Genomic DNA, 22,164 nt, shown 5'->3' on the forward strand with positions numbered 1-22,164 from the left:
ACACTGGCGTAGGCTAGGTTGGAAGGCTACGTGCGAAGGTTATGACGTCTAGTCCTGCAGAGGTGTAAACCACACTTAACCTCCTGAGACTCGAGCTCTTGTTTGCTATGCATTTTTAATTTATCCAAGGTATTTGGGATCTAAGAGCATCAAAGCCTCATCTTTGAACAGGAAGTAGTAGTTTTTGAGAAAAAAATAAATAAATAAAACAAGCAATGTCCTCATATGTGGACACTGGGATTATTTCATTATTTATATTATAAAGGAATCACAAATGTGTGACAAAATATAAAACTGTGTATTTTAATACCTTAACATGGCTGTGCAATGTCAGAATTGCAAACAATGAATACTTGCTTATTAGCGAAAATTGCTAATTTGTTATATATGCATGTCCTACTGAACTACAAAAACGTTAATAAACATAAATAAGTAAGTTTTAACCTTTCCTACCACTACAGGGCAGACTAAAGTGTCCATCAATGAGAACAATGGGTTTAAATTAAGCAGAATAAGCTGAAATAAAACCCAAAACTTAACGTCCCCATATGAGGACGAAGGGTCTCAGGAGGTTAAGGGCCAGCTCTCTGAACTATTTACTCAGAACCAGATCAGTCACCCCCCCAGGTAGTCAGTTTTAATTCAATAAAGAGTTAAAAAAAAAAAAAAAACGGACAAAGAAACTCTAAATAGCTAGCTTGCAATCTGCCAGTTAAAAGCCTTATCAATCACAGGACATTGAACACAAGTCCACATTTTATTCAAGATACTTATCTGCACCACTGAAACTCATAACTTGACTCTTTTGTGTAGCAACCTATACAAAAAAAAAAGAAAAAAAAAAACTTCATACGCACAATACAGCAAATAAACCACAGCATGTAAACACCCTCCTGATTCTCTCATACGTCCTGGTCATCTCGCATTCATCTTCCATTAAATCCCACCGATATGAATGGAACCTCTAACTTAATTATATAAATAATCATCATTTGCAGATTTATATTCTTTGTATGTTTGGGTGACATTACCAAAGTCAGACTAACAGGGCAATGTTGTCAGTATGTGGTGCCAGGTTTTTGCAAACTGGCAAACCACGACTTAATTAAGGGGCTGCCGTGCGAGCACCAGCACTCTGGGCAGCTTGGCAGGCCAGTTGAATGTTGAGTGAATAATCTAGCTAACTTGGTTATTAGAAAAATGTCTGTAAAACACCAATACGCCTGCAAATATATGGGGAGTTGGACATTCTTACATCCGATAATCACCAGGGTAAATGGTGTCCATGCCTTCTGCATATCCTGCAGGGTTTATTTTAATATAGGGTACAAGCACAGGCCACTTAAAAAACAACCCAACCCCTTCCAAAAAAACAAGCTTTGGCAACTAAGTTGGCAGGTATGACATTGGAACATGACCAATCAATAAAAGTTGGACTGATCCAAGCAAGTCTGAACTGTTTTTTGATGTGAAATTTCACATAAGTGCTGGTGTGACTGGGCTTTTATACCGTTGGGAGGAGAAAAACTTAAAAGAACCAAGTAGCTAATCACTTTCAGGCCACTGCTTCAATTCCAAGTCACGATCTACCACTACATTAAAAAACACTTCAATCTGTTAAAAAAAGAAAAGGAAAAAGGAAACTCAGCAAATACAGTGAGATTTGTGTGTCAAACCAAAGCACAATGAAGAAAAAGGATGCCTTTGAAGTCGTCCGATGGGGACTGAAGTAGTGGAGGACATCAGAAACATCACTGACCGCAACACAACAGAACAAGTGCAATAAGAACTCGGCCATCAGTCAATCAAGCGGCTGAATTGTGACAGCTGTAATAATGGGGCAGGAAAATCAATATCCCATTGACCGGCCTGCAGCAGTCTAATCAACGGGCACAGAAGCTTTATGAAACTAGTCAAGGACCAGATAGGACAGTCTGATTATGTCAGCCATTTAGACTTTTTTTTTTTTTTTTTTTTTTTTTTTGTAACGAGGCCTCTGCAGTCTGCGCACCTGTTCAGACGGTTAAGTGAGGACCATCAGTCACCTGGTATCAGTTACTTGTGCTTTCATTCGACTTTGGGGTGGGAGGGTTAAAGAGTGCAAAATGCAGACGATGACAGTCTCTGGCTAATGACCGTACACGGCCCCATGCTTGGCAAAGGCACAGTATGCGTAGCAGTTCGGTCGACTGCATCCTTCCGCGTGAACATTTCCAGGCTTGGCTCTTACTTGGGCAGCTTCCGACAGACTCATCCACACGATAAAAGGGTGTGAAAAGTAGCCCCCTCAGCAGAGGAGCAATGTTCTTTTGTTACTCTTCGGTCTGGTATGTGTCCAACAGACGGCGATGAGGTGGGTAAAATGACAGCCATGCCTTTTACTCCATTTCCAGTCAGTGCTTTTTCCACCACAGTTTTCCTATCAATTATTCTGAAGCCTTAATAGTCCATAAATTATGCTGCGGATGGAGTCATACATTTATTATATCACACAGCATACATACTGAGACCAGGATTTCCGCCATATATCTCAATCCACTGCAGGTTTCCTAAAGCTTCAAACCCCATCTTAGGTGCTTTCGTCTCTCAATGAAAATTTAATCAACATTTCCAATAATGGGATCCCTCTCCATTCTGAGCTTCCTGTCCTTCCTGACTTAGTTCTTCAGAAAAGCAAACAATGCCTCCGCTGGACATGGATCTTTCTCCTAAGCTATTGGTAAGAAAAGAAAGATAAAAATGTTGGAGTGAGTGCTAGTGAAGGCACTGTTATCCCATAGTCCATTGTGCACCGTGCCTGCTGGTCATCTGCTTTGCAGATGGAACACGTTCAGCGGTATGATGAACGTATCTAGAACACAGGTCGTCTAAATGCAGAGGAGGAACAGTACACATGGGATCAGTTTGACATAGCATAACACCACACGTCTCTATTCTACGCAATTTAGGCCTTTTTCGCTAGACTGAGAACACTGTGTGTTACAGGCATTTATTATTTAGAGTAGCATGAGATAGGCAGCAAAATGCCAAGATCTATCAGAGTATTGTGGAGAGGGCCTAAAGCTCAGGAGCCCGTGGCTCCCAGACAGACTTAATATTATTTCAGTACTCCGAGATTTCAGACAGTCGATCAATTATCTATGCATCTTTGATACATTTAAGAGAGTAAAAGAAAACTTTTAAGCCTGCAATAGATGTTTCTTTTGGCCAAAGCTGCACAAAAACAGGGTAAATGTGCCTATGGGTTAATGGCAATTAACTGTTTGAGATAATAAATTGCAGCCAATGGTTGTTGGTTAATTCTGCTTAAGAGTGTGAGAAGATAAACATATTTTATCCACTGCTAAAGAAACTGTAAAGCAAGAAGCCTCACCTCCTTTGGTATGGACTCTATACGTAAAGTGGGTTTTAAGGCATAAGTATCTCCAAAGATACCAAGAAGATGTCACGCAGACATCAGAATTTTGAAAAAACAAAACCTAAAGCATGGTGGCACTTATGATGCTGGAAGAAATACCGAAAGATATCATGCACGCGGATAATCACGTCTCTGTCTGGCGGTCCTTTGAAAGAAGTGGCATGGTCCCTTTGAAAATCCGGCGCAGTCCAGTCCTTTCCAGGTCTGCCCCAGTCCTGCCACTGAAGCCCAGGACTTGTGCCAGTCCAGCAGAGGGTTAACACAGGACAGGCTGACTGAAGCGACGGAAGGGTAGGGAGGATACTCCAGAGGCTGTGATTACACATCACCAGACGCAGCGGAGCAGTGCACCGATGAGGACCACAGAGTGGCCCAACGGGCTGAGGCGGCCTGATCCGGAGCCCCTCGCTCCCATGCCTGCAATCAGAACCAGCAGAGCAGCTTGTGAAGAACCAGAAATAACCCTCCAATCAAGCAAGGAAACTTGCAACACACCGTGCTACCCTCTAAATATCTCACTAGTCATCATAAATCAAAAGCCTAGTGTGAATTCTTTCCATATCTACATTATTACTGGCTTTCAACAGGAGAGCCTATTTAATTATATCGAGAAGATAAAGTTGGTATCACATCAAAGAGGAAAATGGCAAACTGAGCAGCCTCACATTTTTGCACAGCAGCATGATGGGGAGCGCAGAAGTGTTTTATATGCTGCAGCACTGTGCAGCCAGTCAACAAGGAATAATAACCCAATGGCAGAGATGGATGACACCGCGCACGCATTTCTAAAAAGGTCGCTTTTCTCACACTCGAAATAAGTCTATTACATGTGGCTGGAAAGGGATGCGATGAAGCAAAATTAAATGTTCTTCCTAAATGATTAAATCCTTGCGTTAACACAATCAGTGGTCAGAAAATAAGCTGGTATGAAGAAGGAAAGGGATCACTAATACTCACTTAATTTGTGGATGTGAATGGGTTCACTGCCCACACCTTCACCGCCTTCACTCACAGCCTTGATCTGGATCAGATAGTTGTCGCTGGCTGAGAGGCTGAGCTCAGCTGTGGTTTTGTTGGTCAAGATCGTGGTGATGTCATTGTAGCGATGCCTCTTCAAGAGCACCTGAAGCAGGGAAAGGGTGATGCAGACAAATGAGTTACAATCATTCTTGTTTTGGAGAAGTAAATCAGAGCTTCGTGAAAGCACTGGGACCCACCAAATACCCAGTGACCTTTGACTCCGTCTCCATGGCTACCACAGGGTCCCAGTGCAGCGTGAGAGTGGAGCCAATCATCGTCCACTGTACGTTGAGCGGAGCCCGATCTGGAGCTGGCGAAGGAAAATGAGAGGTAAATGTATACAGGAGATGCTGTTATCAAGTTCCCGGGGGTTGTTTTTCTAAAAGACTTGCTTGGATTGTGGAACGGGAGACGAATTTCTGTCTTTGTGAGAAGCCTTTGTCTTGATTGGAAAATGCAAGTGAACCAAATTGCATCCCTACAACCCACGTGGAAATTCATGGGTAAAGATGTGTCTGGGGCAGGAGCAACAAAGTAAATAGAGGAAGACGGCTGTGTGCTTGTGTATGGCTTATTGCATACCCGGAGACATGCAATTTAATAAGGAACAACAGCAGATTTGGATTTGCTCACAATTGAGGTAAGTATCTGGGTATTGTAACAGGTGTAACGCTTAATCACACCTCCACGTAGGTCTTTTTTTCCTTCCTGTTGAATGCCGTAATGATGGTCTGAATGTTCATTTGAATTTGAATACTTTCTACTTAACAAAAGAAATGGTAGATGTGGGATATTCTTGGCAGAATAGAGCTCCACAACCCAGGCGTGATAAGGTTGTTTTTGTGAGAATAAACAATATGCCTTGTGAAAACCCCCAGTTTTTGGCTAACACTACTCTCTGCAACTACTCTTGAGAAACACGGACCTAAACTATTGCGCAGGAAAATATTGTATATCAGAAGACTGCATTACAAGTAAAACACTTCACAGCTTCATAAAAAGCTGGCTGAGCAGAATTTGGAGCCAATGTATCCAGTAACCGTTTGGATTAAACTTGTTCTTTTTGGAATACACCTGGTAGTTGCGTCCTACTGAGGTCGGATCATGTTTCCGCAACAAACACAACCTGGCAAATCAATTGGCTCTGGCCCAAGACCTTCATCCTCATCACGGTGAGGTTGTTTTTGTTCACATCTGCCAGTATGAACCGAACCATAGGGGAAAACCACACTATAGTGTAAATCAGTGTAACCACTTTTAAAAACAGGTGCTAGTGTTGGTCTATTTAATTCTTTGTCAGCGCCAAAAACTTCAGTGAACTAGGCCATTGCTTCAACACAAAAAGCTAACTGTAGATACTAAACTCAACCATGAGGTCAGTACGACCTTAGAGACGCTGCCTCAACAGTCTATCGGATATTCAACTGACTTCACAGGCTGCACGTATTCCTAGGCTAGCAAGTACTCTTCCCAGTCTGAAAACTAGCATCCCTTGGCTAATTGTTTTCCATGCTAGAAAGAAGCATTCCTAGGCTCAACTTCTCACCAGCCTCAATTTCCCATGAGTCTCTTAGAACTGAAGAAGCTACTCGGATGAGCGGAGAAGCATCTTCGCAAAACTCTACAAGTCCAGTTGCCTTTTCTAAACGTCTTTTGGACATTTCTAGGCTAGCAACTACTCTTTCCAGTCTAAAACCTAGCATACCCAGGCTAACAGTTTCATTTTTGATAATTATGTTTTCGGAAAACTTAAAAATGCTAAGCAGTAATAATTATTAGCATCCCTAGGCCAGCAGCCACTCTTCCTAGTCTAAAAACTCACATGCCTAGGCTAGCACTTAAGTTTACTACGCTAGCTATACACATCCCTAGGCTAGTAAGGCTAGTGAGCCTAGCCTAGACACAAGCATTCCTAGGCTAGCAGCTAACATGCAGAACTAGCGATGATCATCCCTTGACTAGCACCTGGTAGCCCTATGCTAGTGAATAATACTGTGCTTAGCATGGAAAACTGTTGTCCATGCTAAGCATCAGCAATTAGCATTCATAGGCCAGCAATTACTCTTCCTACTTTAAACACTCACATGCCTAGGCTAGCAGTTAAGTTTTCCATGCTGATGATAAACATCCCTAGCCTAGACACAAACATTCCTAGGCTAGTGGCTAACATGCAGGACTAGCGATGACCGTCCCTTGGTTAGCACCTGGTAGCCCTATGCTAGGGACTAACATTCTTCTAGATTTCCTTGAGGATAAATGATGAGCAGTCCTTCAGAGAGAGAGCACTCTCTTATCTCTTTTGTAACATATTATTTTTTCCCGGTGAAAGGCCAGTAGAGTATTCAGTTTCATCATCCAAGGAGACCCTAAGGCGTCCTGAATTCTCTCTGAGCAGAAGATCACCTCCTGCGTTGGTCATAGTCACGACAAACAAACTGGTAGGAACGGTCATCGTGTTCAGGACAGGACGGTTTCATCCCAGAGGGTTCATATGCAGCGAAAAAACTCACGGGGTTTCTTTGTGGTGTTGTTGATGGGCACCGACTGTGGCCCAGGTCCAGCCGTATTGAAAGCAGCCACGGAAAGGTAGTAAGCTGTGTTTGCTTTCAGCCCGGTGATATTAACCAGTGTGTAGTTTCCAGATATGCGCACTTTGCCGACCGTGTCAGGCTTGGTGTCGTCCTCCCAGTACACGACCTGGTGGAAGAGATGGACATTAAACAGGGCTAGATTCTAGTGGTGCATTTCATCGCTTTATTGAAATTCATTTTCCATCGTCAAATCTGAAATGCTCTTTGTATTACAATAAGGGAGGGAGGGAGACATGGTGAATAATACATTTTTAACTCATGGAAGTCTCAATTACTGATGCACATATTCTCAGCAGCCCTGCTCATATAAACAGGGGATTAGTGGGTCATAACATAAGTGACCCAGGAAGGAAAACTCATTCTCATGTGTCACCCTGATTCTTTTATCTAAGGAAACTGAATATTAAAAGTTAAAATGTTAGCAAAATAACTTCGGAATAATATATTTGTACTGACAAATCGGGACTCTGCTGTGTACAACACTACACTGAATTTCCTCTGGCTATCGGCTGACAATTATGGACGCAGGTGATAAAGCAAACTGAATAATTTGCCGCTTGCTTTGGGTCATCTTCAATATTCATGCGTCTGGTATTAAGTGGCATAACAGTTAAGTCAATAATTAATTTAAATGAAATGTGAAGTCCGCCCTCAGGGGTGCTCCTACCTTTTCATCGCTCATAAATGGTTGTATATGCAATTTGTTATCAATTAATGCTTCACTTAATAATCACCAGATTTCTGTTTACATAAATATACATTTGACCTTAATCCAAATCAGGGCAGTACTTTGTAGTCTTTACAATGTTTAATTAAAGGTTGAGTGCCACATAGGTGCAGTCCACAGCGCTGCTTTCTTTTTGGGTTGGTGGCCTATTGAGATGCAGCAACCACTAAATCCACTTCGCGGCTGCGTTTGGAGAAATGAGCTCAATTCGGAAAGGACAATGTGGCCAGCGCTATGGCAACTGGAGTGCTTTGTGCCGGGGGCCAGAGGTGACAGATATTGAAAGAGCACTGAGGGGGGTGGTGTAGTTGGCGGTGGTACTAAAAACAGCAAAGCTCTGTTTGGATTCTTGAGAAGAAAGGGGATTTTTATTCCACTCTTCAGAGATGCATGACAACATATAGAATAATATTCTGTAGTAGAGATGAATGGTTTTGAAATGATGAAAAAACTGCAGGGAGCAGCCCAATTATCAAAAATATTTGTTAAAAAAAGAAAAAAAAGGAGAATGATTTTGCATTTCGTCATACCTCATATCCAAGCACTCTTTCAGGGATGGCGGGAAGAGTTTCCCAGATCACTTCAATTTGTGCTGCAGACACACTTCTAGCTCTAACCCTCTTAGGAGCCACACTGGGGACTGTAGAAATAGAGCAGGAATGTGGTGAGAATCCCACGGACTCATCCAGCACTAACACACACACACACACACACACACACACACACACACACACACACACACACACACACACACACACACACTAATAGCAATAAGCGGTAAGGCGCAGAATAGACCTGTAGTTTCACTGAAAAGCTATTTCCCCCGCTCTGTTTTAATAGGATCTGTGACTGACATAAGGGAAGACTATCTGCCCAGCGAATTCAATTAACAGGATACCTCCCTGACAGCGTGGTGTGGTAAGTGTCTGCTAGGATTTCCTGTAATCTAACGGCACGATAACTAATATCAAGTTGACGTTCCCAGCTCGAGAGAGAAGAGGAGGAAAATAACAGCACTGAACTAAAAAACTCATTTCATCATTACCATTCAAGGTCATGGTTGTAAGGAGGGAGATTATAGCTTATTTAAGCATCGCTTTCTGCTTTCTGCTTTCTGCCGAGCTGTGAAATCTTTACTGTACCTTCTTCTGCAGAGTACACGGTGGCGATAGAGCTGAAGGGACCCTCCCCTCGGTTGTTGTAGGCTCCCACTTTGACGTCAAATGGCGAGAAGGGAGGGATGGTGTCGTTGTGGAAGACGTAGCGCGCCACGCCGGGGGTGGAGATAACCGCTCGGGTCCACGTGACCGTGCCCACGGGCCGGAAGGCGATGATGTAGCCGAAGCCCTCTCCGTTCTGCAGTTCCTCGGGCACAGGCTGGGAGCGAAACACAAAACTATAGTGATATTAAAATGCATACAGACAAAGAAACAGACAGGCCCGTCTCTGCGCCGCACCTCGACAAAGGTTTCTGTGAATAGACGCCGACTCTTTTCTCTGTACGAGAAACTCTCCACAATCCCTTTATACCTTATCTTTCCCTCTTGCACTGACATATAATCGTGGATAAAGTGCAAAACTCTTCAGAGGAAGTACGCTCTGTCCCTGCTTTCGGAGCGAGAAATGGTACTTGGAGCCTGAGCTGGATGAGAGGTGTCACCCTCTAATGTGGGCCATAAAATTGCTCCATTCAATTCTGCACAATTAAGCAAAACCATTACTCTGCAATGGAAGGAACACTAAAATGTGACAGATGACTTACCTCCCATGTTATCACTAATTCAGACTTTGTGCCGCCTCCACCTCCAACATCAGTGGGAGCTGTATCAGGAACTGAGAGGTAAAGCCCAGAGGGGAGCAATTAGAACACAGTTTACAAAGCCCAACGACAAGCCTCAACTGTACTCGTAGCCTCATGACAAGGCTGCCTACCGCAGATACTGTCCTCTATTTTACACCCCACAAATCCCTCACTCTGTGCAAACAACATTTCAGAGAATACTGAATTACTGCCATTGCCAAAATGTCATTGTGCATGCACCACGAGCCCAGATTTGTAATATTTTGCAAATGACATTTGACTCAACCCACTCCGTTGCAATTCCCACTCTGTTTGTGCACTGCAGCGTGTTGGAAAAAAAAAAGTGTAGGTGGAGGAGCACTCAAGCACGTCCTCGTAGTATCCCTTAGTAAGTGGAGCCATGCTTTAGTAAGCAGCATTTATGCTCGATGCCCATGAGTGATTCGTCTTAGTACGCTTGAATGCCGGAATTGAGATTCCAGTTTTAATCCTGCATCAGTGTCTGAGATTCATTTATATTCATTGTTTTTCTCGACTCCAGCCATTACACAAAGAGTGATAGACTGAAATGACATCTATAACATAGCAGACGTCTTAAGAAGGAGCTTCATGTGAACATTTTTGGAGATTTTTGTGAGTATGCATTTGTTCAACTCCCAAAAGGCCGTATAAAGGAAGCGTTTGTGACTGTTGTCTGTCATACGGGTTGTGTTACATCTTAAAATGTTAAAGAAAGGCAACTGGACTTGTAGTTTGTAGTTTCTTGAAGACATTTGTGGCTGTAGCCCAACAGAAAATTGCTTTGTCTTGTTTCTGCAACGATGAGACACTTACCCTTGGTTAAAGAAAGTAATTAGAAGCTCCTGTAATATTCTGTTTATTAGCTCTTGTGATTAGAATTTGTTACATTAAATCGTTCGTACAAACAGTATTTTTCCACATACACATGTTGAAATGCTGTTACAGTGTAATTTAACTTTTTCATGTGTTATATGGGAACTGCAAGCCTATGTCACGCTAACAACGGCTAAAAACTAAAATTAAAAACTAAAATAACCTGGTAAAGCCAAAACAGAGCAAAACACCATTGTGGCAAATTGGGATTAATAGTGTATTCTTTTCTACATTTAAATTAAACAATTAAAACTTTTGAGTATCGAGTTGATTTAGTTGATTCAAATTATCTGATGAATTTCCAATTTGTGGAACTTAAATACCCTACATTTAGTTTAACATTATAGCAATAACATTAGCTAATATCAAGATCTTTAAAAAAAAAAAGAAGAAAATTCACTCTGCACTCAAAACTTTAAATACTGAACACACCAAGTTTCCGGCAAGTTATATCTGGACAAGACAAGAGCTTTCATGGAGGCGGCCATCTTGTTTTCAACTTGTAACTGGAATGCTAACTCAGGTGTGATGTCATTCCCAGTGCTGAATTCTGTCCTCCGAGGTAAATGGAAAGCACCATTAGTCCTTAAGTTGTAGGACGTGGGTGTACCTCCACCCCATTCACACCCTGAGGCTGATATTGGCCTACTAGAGCAACATACTTTAAAGAAAGACGACAGGGATAAATCAGGGCCCCCTAAAACAGAGGTATCACAAGTATCTGATCGTTAACTAATTCTGATGGGCTACACCCACAGATGTTCCTATTTAAATCTCAACTCCCACCAGTCCTTTAGAAATGTTGAAGCTACTCAGATGAAAAGTCTTCAAGAAACTCTATAAATCCAGTTGCCCTTCTTGCACATTTTTTGCTCATATTTTGTTGCACTTTTTAGTTGTGTGGTTACGATACAGTGTCATTATGCAAAGAAACCCCAGGAAGACACAGTGAGTCGTCATTTTAGTCCTTTCTGTGCTATGTGGAAGTGGGTGTTTATCGTGTACATACTGGCATCCTCCGTCCTGGTTTTAGCTGAAGCTGGGCTAGGCTCTCCGAGGCCCACGGCGTTGCGGGCCACCACCCTGAACTCGTACTCCACCCAGGCGTTCAGACCCACCACCGTGGCTGTCAGCATGTTTCCGTTGACCACCTCTGGCACTGTGAAGCAGGAATGAGAAATTCACGACGCCGCACAACCGGGCTCAAATTGAATGATGAATAAATAAACAGCTACAAAAGTTCCTGGAGAAATAGGGCAAACACGAGGAGCGTTTCAGGATACCCGTGTCTACGGCCTGCCAGCCCACTGTGAAAGGCGTTCGAGCCTGGACGATGTAGCCGGTAATGGGGCTGCCGTTGTCCCTTCCCGGAGTCCAGGATAACTGGGCTGTGCTGTCTGTGATTTCCTCCACTGCCACCTTGTCCGGAGGACCTGGAGGACCTACATCAATCAGACGACGAGGAGGGTGAGCCCAAGGTGATCGCTCATTGCAAGAAGCCGCCCCTCATCAAACTCATAAAGACTCTTATCCCATGTTACTTATCAAGGCCATCACGCTAGCTTTAATTAAAGGCTGTGTTCTCGGTTTGTGCATGCACCGTGTGATGTGAGAGGCCCGCTAAGTGATGACTGGCCATGGGTTCACTGGCAGCGGAAAGATAAACTTGAGGGGATCATTTATTAAAAAGAAGAAAAAAAGAAGGAAATAGAGCCTCCATGCGAAGGAGACATTGGTAAAAAGAAAAGAATAGAAAAATGGGGGAGTGAGTGTTTGTGACTTTTACATGCTCTGGTTTAATCACGTTGCCGTTGTTTGTTCTGCTGCACCATTATTCAAATGCTTTTATGATATTTTGCCGATGTGTAAATGAGCCAATTACAGTCATTTTCTGTGATAAACATTGCCTTCTCAAAGCACCTGGGACAGCCATTACAATTTGGTAAGGACATGAATACCAATGCAAATCACCGGAGATAAGCCTCAGGACTGAGCCAGATACAACGGTGCCCAAAAGTCGCGCACGCCAGCCCTAGTGTACATACCATTTTAACACTTGAGTAGCGTGCGTGTGTAATACAAACAGAAGCTGCGACTGAGACAGCCTCCATTTTTTTTTTGCTTCCCTGTACTGTATCTTTACAGGAGGGCCTCAGGGACTTTTCACACCTTTCTGTCAAACTTCTGTCACTTTGAATGCGTCTACCGATGCTTCAGTGCCACATTATTTTACAGTAAGTATACAAGAGTTTTCCTACGGCGGCGCGCAAAAATCGAGCTGTTGAAATAAATTGGTTCTCTTACCTTTGACAACTAAAATGGCAGAGGTGGACAGGCTCTCCACATCGGTGTCAATAACGCAGACGTACTTCCCACCATGGCTCAGCTGGATGTTGCGAATCATCAGATCCCCCGATATACTCTATAAGACACGGAGAAAAAAATAACAGGCTCTGTAAGAGATGTAGTGTTATTTCATCACGCGGCTTTTGGCGCGAGGATTTGTTAACATTTATAATGCTTTCGACAAACATAGTGTCTCCAGGCCATGGGGTTTTTTTTGCATCTCTTCAAACACCAACAACAGATATGGCAGATGCACTCTGCACAAATACCGGTTTTGGCTGTCCTTCAGGCGCTACCCGACCAAGCCAGCCCTCCCAGCCCCCTGCAAACAGACACCAGCTACACACAGGACACGCAAAATAAACATAGTCTTGGTAATCGGAAAAGGCATTCCTAATTATTCTCTAATTACGCAGGCTCAAGCAAGATATGAGTGTACCTCTCAGTGTAAAGAGCAAATATCAGTTTGCTCCATGCGTGAGGGGAAAAAATAACAGCAAAAACATCACAGCAAATACTGTTTACTTCTCTATCTGAATGAGGCCAGATATTATTTTGGTCGCACAAGAACAAAGTTGGTGTTATTTTCATTAAAAACCACGAAGAGATTAAAAAAAATAAAACACACCATCCACTGCCACCCAAGCAACATTTCCCTTTCCGTGTTGAACTCAACCACCCAGACTCAAAGATTTTTTTTTAAAGGTAAATAACAAAAACTGCACATAATTCCATTTTTTTTCTTTTTTTTTTAAAGGCCAAGCCACTTCCTGGCTCAGCTTTTCATTTAATTGGATTCAATAGTTCATTTGTTGGGCGCCATTTTTCTTTGTGGACTGTTGTATCAGTTGTTGTATACGTGGACTTATGCTATTACGCCATTTGTAATAGTCACACAGCTGCAAATAACCTCGTCAATTTGTGGGAAAACACAAACGTTTGGCTGTCAATCCAAACTCATGCCACCAAGTTGCACAGCTAATTTAAAATTTCTGGCTAACGACCGATAGCTTGCGTAAAACAATCTCACAGCGCATTATCCAAGCGTTAATCACACACGTCAACATGCCAAAAACCTGGCGTCATACCGTAGCTGTCAATCCAGCACAGACTGCAGCAGATATTATCACACCCTTCTTGCACAGTGTGACATGCTCTGAACCCGTGAGATCGTTTTCATTGCACCAGAAGCGCTACACTGGTGATGGCTTTGGCCGACAATAATAAAAAAGTATAGAACACGCCCAACCTCGTCCATTAAGACCCCACGTGTACGCTGGGGATGAAATTTAATTCAGAATGTTATGCATTAGCAATTTTATCCAGATGGTATTATTCCGTTCTTATTTGACTGATGATGGGAGTTCACCCTCTGAAAGTCACCTCTTGAAGTGGCCTGTCACAAAGTGTGTCAGCCAACATTGAAAAGGAGTGCGCCGCTTCAGAAACCAGTCACCTGGGGGCGAGGCGGTTAAGACTCGCTGCAGTCACAGTAGATTTCATCACCCCCAGCGGCTACTGATCATAGCTCCGCCGCCGCAACCGGGCGCGAACGCCCGCGGATCTCCCCGTCTCTAGGGCGCCTGACAAGGCAGAGTCGAATGACACTTCTATGCAGGCACGGGGATAAAAAGGCTGCCTCTCTCATTCTTTTTTGCCTTCCTTTCATCTCCCCTCCTTCCCTCCGCCCTGACAGTTTTAAAGCACCGTGTCTGATTCTGCCTTCGATGTCAGCCGCCACCTGGCCGACCTGAGAGCTTGGGATGCGTCGTGTGGCCTCCTGCCACGGCAGGAAGGAAGTGATGAGGCAGATTTGCTTTAATTATGTTAATTAATTCATCAGAAGCTGTTGAGCTGAGGGGGGGCTCGTAATCTCTCTGGACAGGGGGGAAACAGATTCTCTGAGAACTCTATCTCATTAAATGCCTACGCGTAGTTCAATGTCATTAGTAACTGCCGTTTACATTCGTGAAGATGTGAGTTTGGCGTGTCCACAGCACGGTGAGGGTTTTCCAACATGATGTCAAATAGGGGTGGGCACTGGCAAGGACTTCACGATACATATCACGATACTTGTCACGATACCATGCATTATTGCGATATTATGATGTTGTGATATATTGCAATATTCTACATAGTTCATTGAGACATTTTAAATACAGCTTTGAATACAAGTTGTATATACGTGCATCAGATGACAGTGATAATTCACTGGATAAACCGATATTAATCCAAATGATCCACTTTCAATTTATTGCACTTTTACGGAAAAAGTGTTGGTGGAACCTAAAACATGCATTTTTCTTTTAAAATCGATATTAACTCTCATACCTGATTTTAAAATAGTTAAGTTGTTATCACCAGCATATGTTAATATATGTTTCTTTAGTACTAATCACAAATACAAAAGTGTTTGTGATGACATCACACATTTTTGAGAAAACAAAAAACAAAACAAAAACATAACAATTGGAATATTTTCAATAATCTAAATTGAAAGTGGATTTTTCTTGGGGGATTACAAGAGCCTTGGACCTGTCAATGATTAGTTGCAACATTGATTTATTTAATTTTTTAATTTTTTTTTTATTTATTTACTTTTTGTAGTTCCCAATTTTCCAAAATTATTACGTTGTTACCATTAAGGGACAAAAGAAAATATTACATTTTCGGTATTTAGTACTGAAGTGGATTTAAAGATTTATGGGGGGAAAAAAAAGTAGAGAAAAATATTAACATATGCTATTTTTAGGGTGTTTTTAAAGACGACACTTTTGTCCCTTAAAGGTAACAACATAACAATTTCAGGGAATGAGGAAAAAGTATCAATATATTGGTAAATTGATATATATTCCCACCCCTGGTATCAACCTTTAAACACATAAATAACACGGCTCAGACTTGGAACTCCGGCTGATAAATGGCGCCACATGAAGTAAAGCGAGCCTGTGTAGTCATTTCAAACCGATAAGTTCTGAACAAACGACTTCGCCCTTCATCAAAAGGAACAAATATTCAACAGAACGTCGTCACTTATCGTTATTTCAAGGCACAAGGATTTCAAATGAACGTTCACTGGTGCCAGCCCTGCCCTTGGTGAATGCCAGCCGGCTCATTACTTAATTATTTCGGGGCTCAAGATTCATAAATAGGTATGCAAATTCAATTATGGCAGAGGGAGAGAGATGATAAGGAAATGTTCTCCCTTGAGGTGAGGGAATTGGAAGTTGAAAGGATGAAAAGTATAAAAGACTTTATTAGTGAGAACCCCTCTGTACGAGCAGAATGGCATTTCAACAATATATTTTTAGAGGTGGCGGCTCACACAGACGACCAATTCACAAAGTAAGGATCTCCATTATTGACCTGGTAGCGCCATTCGGTGAGGCTCTTTATGAATGACTGAATGCAACTGATTCCTAATAGATGCCTCCTTCATTTTTTGAGGTGCGACCACAGTGACGGATTCAAACGGACAAGGTTTGGCATAAATCTCTCTGCTTGTGTATTATTAGAGTCTGAGAAGCCTTGAGGCGGTCAGCGGAGCATACCCTTTCACATCACGCAGTATGTCCTACTTAATCCCAGAATAGCGTCCCAGCGTTAATGCCTCGAGTTGACTTACCCCGCCCACTCTTTCGAAATGGTCGCTGTCCTGCTGGAAGTTGATGAGCTGGCCGTTGAATGCCCACGAGAAAGAGACATCCAGAGCTGGATCGCAGGCAATCTGGCAGGGCAGCACGATGCTCTCGCCAACAATAATCTCCATGTTAGTGGGCCTCATGGTGATTCTGGTGGGCTCTGGCCAGACAACAGATGACAGCACACGCATGTTAATATCTCTGCCACCAGAACCTCTTAACACCAACCGTGACCCTCGCAATGGCCGCTTCGCTCCAGTTCACAGCTAAATCAAGTCATCGTCATTAAATTACCCACGGACGTGTGCCCCCTTCTACTTCTACTTCTACTTCTTCTTCTTTCTTTTTTTTTTTTTAACGATTTGAATAACCGCCGGATTTTCAAGGCCGTCTATTTGTAACATTTTAATGACATCTGCGGTTCGGACTACATGTTCCCTGGATCAATTTGGAAGAAGAAAACGGGATCACAAGAGATGGGAGCACATTCCCACTGGTGACGGTGGACTGGGGGCCTCGGAGTACGCCGAGGAAAGGTCACAGTAATTAAATTCTGTGACATTAAATGGTTCAGCTGTCAGTGCATGAGAAGAATAGAAGTTAATGAGAAAAATAAGTTAGGTGGCTACACACACACACACACACACACAAATCGGGGACTATGTGAACGTGTTATGTCACCACGCTCATAAATAATGACCTTTAACTAAATCAAAGACAATGTTTGTTGCCTGCTTTACTGCCATTGTGCATAATGTATACCAGCAAAATTAATTTTGACAATAACCTTGTTTGTCGCGGTCACACGAGACAAAAATATGACTTGAATTTAAGACATTTGAGCATTAGATTGCTGGAAAAAGGTTGATGTTTTTTATTGAAGAACAACAAGGAAGCCAATGTGCCAATAAGCAATCGTCTAATCATAGTTTTACCATCGTAACAAAGAGCAATACCTGGCATTCATAGAGTTTGGAGAATGTAAGAAGTAATTAGTGATATAAGTGTCTCATATCAAATATTCCTGAGGATACTATAATTTATTCTTTATTCTTTTTGAGGATCCCAATTAGCTTCCACCAAATGGTCGCTAGTCTTCCTTACTCTTTGCCAAAGCAAGTAGAGCTCCCCCTGGTGGCTGGAGGCTGCAGTATAGGTCATAAGCTCCACCTCCTCAATGTTGGTGGATGGGACTTGGGCTCAACTAAAACACTTAAATACATCTTTTTTTTTTTTCAAGGATTTCAATAATGTTTTAGTTATTGACATTGTGACATCATGATGACTACAAGTTGCCATGCCAACCGCTCCATGAAGCGGTCCCGTAGGACTGTAACTGTTGGGAAAAAATAAATAAATACGTACAGCAATTAATTTAACATTTCCTTGTAACTGGTGGCAGCAGAGCAGACCATTGTTCAGATTTAAACACAGTCAATGATGCAGACATTTAACTCAGCCAGTAAGAGCTAAGCCTCCGTCTGTGCCTTGTTGAAAGAATACAATTAGCATGCTATAATGTATATGTAGCCACCAAATCCAAATTCAAAGGACATTTACATCTTTCCTTTCCAAGAGTTAAAACACAGATTCCCCCCTCGCTTGTTTCCAGTCAAAGTCTGAAGCTCCAACTGGACCCGACATGGTTTCAGATTAAAAAGGATTAAAATCAGATTAACTGCCATATTTGCTGGCATGTGTTGGCGAGGCTTTTGGTGACCAACCAGGACGTGTCAGATTAATTCACCTTATCGTGTATCTTTTATACTGATGTAACTGTTTTTGTCTTGACTTAAAATGTTGCCCGGCTAAATGGAGCAGAAAATAAACCTACATGTGCAGGACTTAAGTTCCTAGAGCTCCGGTTGTCACGCCGCATCACAGCTGATGACTTAAGACTGGGTTGCCAGATGTACACTAATTATTGCATGTACAATGTACAGTCATTCACTTCAAAACGTCCAATAATGTGTGGTTATGTAATGGTTTTGTGACATTTAATAGTTGAAATTATGGGGTAAATGACTGACATAGTCATTTTTTTTTAGCCTGGTACGATACTTGAACCTTTTCCAAATGTCAGCTCTCCTAGTGTTAACACAAGTAAAAGCTGTCCAATGAAAAGAAGTGAATATACACTACCAGTCGAAAGTTTTAAAACAGCATCAGTAACCTCTGGTATAGTTAGTTGGTCAGGGATTTATCCTACAGCAAGATAGTGACCCAAAACTTTAGTCCAAACTATAGCAGAACTACCTCAGGGTATAAACAAGATAGAAAGCTTGAAACCATGGACCATGGCCCAGTCTCTAGACTTTAACTCCATGGAGCTGGTTTGTGATGAACTGGACAGAAGAGTGAAAGCAAAACTCCCTACAAGAGACACACATTTCTGGAAAGAACTCTCTGACAAATATTTGATTTCCTTCTTAGAAAGAAAGAAAGAACATCACATGTTAAATCAGCCAAAAATGGTTACGTGATGAGTCCAATTGATGCTTTCATTTCAGAGTAAAATGAGACATTAAGCTGCACACATCTCAATAAAAAAAGAAAGAAACAAACATTGGGGTGTTCTAAAACCTTTAACAGGTAGTGTATATTCAGTGCTATATTGGTACCCAACAGAAAGCAATCAATGAGCATAAACCATGCATCCAAACGTCAATCAATCTTTTCATCTAACCCGTGGAAAGAAAGCTGCCACATTTATTTCCCCAAAATATTTGAATATCTTTCATTTATGTTTTGTCCTTTTTGTCCTTTTGAGAGTAGATAATAATTTAGCAAAGCCAAAGAAAAAAAAATCTCCAAACAACAGCTGTCAATATCAAAGAGGTAAATGAGAGGCTGCTTTTGTCCTCCTCCGTTTGAAATCAAGAAAACATTATTACAACCATTTATCCTTTATCGCTGACGGCTGCACTCAAGCAGTTTCCTAAATGGAAAGGTTTGTCAAGCATTTCATATCAGGCCTAATATCAACAAAGCAGAGGTTCCAGGGCTCGACGGGAAGTAAATTAAATGAGAGTGATTTGTGTCTTAGGCAGCTGTTGGTGGAGAAGGTCTTACCGGTGACGAGCAGCCTCCCGGTGGTACTTGCTGTCCCAAACTGATTCTTAGCGATGCACGTGTAGACAGCTGCATCCCGTTTGGTTACGTTGGCGATCTTTAAAGTTCCATTTGGAAGCAAAGTAATCCTGGGGGAAAGGAGAACAGCTTTTTACTGCGTTGACCCAGGTTGAGGGTGTTCAGTTAGACTGGAGTGCTTAGCTTGTATTGCATCGGTTTGTCGTCATTATTCCGTGCCGATATTCAACACAATCACCTATGACTTTTATTTGTATTAAGTATCCATGTAGTGCGTTTACTCTTTCTATCAGTATTGTAGTCTTTTCAAAAGAGAAAGGCCCGCTGAATAGGCACTTTGAACCTGAAGATACTTTGAAAGCTTTCCACTAAATCGAAGAAATATGAAATTCTTAAAGGTTGGTTAGCAGCAGGCAGGGTGACCCATCACCCTGACTCGGCAGTAGGCTAAAGTCTGGGACACAATACTAAATGAACAAAATAATAATAATCACAAAGAGCCTCTCTGAATACCTCGGCAAACGAATGAATGAATGTGCTGTAGTGGCTTTATGCTGCTAAGGTCGGTCAGGAACCTCCATCGTGCTGAGAGGTCACCGACTGGTTAGATATTTAATGAAAGTCCAATAAGCGGAAGGCAGATCTAACATTGTGTAACACGTTGCTGCGCAAATAAAAAGTGTCCAAGGCAATTCACCACAAAATTTAAAAAGCAAGCATAGGAAACATTCCACTATCAAAGGTTAAAGACGTGCCCTATCTTAAAGCTGAATAAAGTTAAATAACATACCAGTTTGCCGTATTTTGAGGGTCTCTGGGTAAAGTACATGACCTTTACTAAATAGAAATGTTAAGTGCCAGGCAGCTACGATGTACTCGTATGCAGATCGCTTTGTTGCCTTTCTTTATTTCCTTCTTTCTCCACCATCCCCATTTGTTTTCTAGGAGCTAGAAGTCAAATTGGTTTCCACTTTATATTCTGGTGATGCTGTTCATCGGTTCATTCAAACTCCAGCGGGTCAATCATCATCTGGGTCCCTCATGAAAAGAGACGCACTCACTCAACTAGTTCTGAAGTTTGATCAAGTTCCTTAGATAGAGAACACAGCCGAGTCTTTTGTTTGGTCTTTCTAATGCAGAGGCATTCATTAGCCATACCTTGTGTGGATTTTATCGTTTCCATTTATTTGACCAACCTCCATTGATCAGCCGCAACATTATGACCACTGACAGAGGAAATAAATAACATGTAAACCATCTTGGAACCATCAATTCAATCTTCTGCTGGGAAACTTTTGGAAATGGTATTAATTCATGCAGATGTTACTTAGACATGTAGCACCCACCTAGACCAGACCAGACTAGACCAGACACCCCCACCCATAGTGATGACACTAACTGATGAGTCACAGCCGCACACACAAACGCGAGAAGAGAAAGTAGAAGACATGTCCTCAGTGCGTCGTCTCCCAGCAGCGTAGGCCTATAACAGCATAACTAAGGGATGGTCGAGTTCAGCTCTAACAATCAGTTTTGTCAAAAGGAAAGTCTTAAGCCTGACCTTAAAAGTAGAGACGGTGTCTGCCTCCCGTACCCAAACTAGAAGCTAGTTCCACAGGAGAAGAGCCTGACAACTGAAGGCTCAAATCTCCCATTCTACATTTTGAAAGTCTAGGACCCACAAGTGGTACAACATTCTTTTTCCAGACACCACAGGACACCCTCAGGAGGCCCATGTCCAGTGTCTGATGAGTCACAAATGTTTTGGAGGTCATAATGTTATGCCTGATCGGTGTATCCCATCTTCCTCAACTATATTTTGTGTAGAACCTTTAAATGTATTTTATCCTTCTAGTAGGACTCCCTCAACCAATTTTGGTTTCATTAGTGTCTCTATATTTCCCTTGTTCCACCAAGAAAATGAAACAGAAACCACAATGAGCTAATGAATTACACCTTTCCCAGCGGGAGGAAGTTAAACAGAATTTACACTGCGTTGCTCAAGTACCTGATAAACTACAATGTATGCATCAAATCCTAGTGTTTTCTGCAGGTTATGCAAAGTAATAAGGACAGAAGTTAGACATTTAATAGGCGAAAACTGAGGTTGAAACTTCAACTCCAACTCCCCATATAGCCTGAAAACATATGTGGGATAAACGTACTGTATAGTGTTCTAGATGCTAGTCAGCTTGGGAATTGTTGTACCAATTGTTTTCGCAGCTATACATTCATCTCCCCATCTGGCGACAACTAAACAGCCTCAGTGCTGTTTTGACAAGTCGCTTTGCTCCTATTGTTCTTTCCTAGGCCCTCTTTTCAATAAGCAGCATGGGAGCGATTCAAACAGCATTTCTTCAGTGCGCTGGGATGCCTGTGTTTGACTTGTTCGTATTCAGTCAGCCCTGCCTTTGTGCGTGCGTGTGCGTGTGTGTGGCAGAGTTTTGTAACTGTCAAAGCTTTTCTTCGCCCGCCAATTGGGCTGATGAAAAGTCTGCAGATGGATTTCTCTCATGTGTCATTTCGTGCCTCTGATTTGCTTTTAGAATCCTCCACCTTTAATTGGTTCCTTAGTTTTGTGTGATTGTTGAAGTCAGACAGAAGGACAACAAACTAAATTAAGCATCTCTTCGTGC

General features: G+C 42.2%; 1 protein-coding gene across 1 annotated transcript in view; it reads right to left on the reverse strand.

The window, feature by feature from the left end:
• Positions 1–1,985: 1,985 nt before the first annotated feature.
• cntn3b (contactin 3b) overlaps positions 1,986–22,164 on the reverse strand; it is a 58,440-nt gene continuing 38,261 nt past the window's right edge. The window contains exons 12-23 of the mRNA XM_047584257.1: positions 19,511–19,638; positions 16,423–16,598; positions 12,756–12,873; positions 11,735–11,893; positions 11,461–11,610; positions 9,519–9,589; positions 8,899–9,133; positions 8,287–8,396; positions 6,949–7,135; positions 4,636–4,748; positions 4,376–4,541; positions 1,986–3,835 (exon numbers count right to left, since the gene is read on the reverse strand). Coding sequence (XP_047440213.1) covers positions 3,744–3,835; positions 4,376–4,541; positions 4,636–4,748; positions 6,949–7,135; positions 8,287–8,396; positions 8,899–9,133; positions 9,519–9,589; positions 11,461–11,610; positions 11,735–11,893; positions 12,756–12,873; positions 16,423–16,598; positions 19,511–19,638 — 1,705 coding nt within the window. The 3' untranslated portion in view covers positions 1,986–3,743. The remainder of the gene's footprint in view (positions 3,836–4,375; positions 4,542–4,635; positions 4,749–6,948; positions 7,136–8,286; positions 8,397–8,898; positions 9,134–9,518; positions 9,590–11,460; positions 11,611–11,734; positions 11,894–12,755; positions 12,874–16,422; positions 16,599–19,510; positions 19,639–22,164) is intronic.

This window comes from Mugil cephalus, chromosome 4, assembly GCF_022458985.1.
Source record: "Mugil cephalus isolate CIBA_MC_2020 chromosome 4, CIBA_Mcephalus_1.1, whole genome shotgun sequence".
NCBI classification, from domain to species: domain Eukaryota; kingdom Metazoa; phylum Chordata; class Actinopteri; order Mugiliformes; family Mugilidae; genus Mugil; species Mugil cephalus.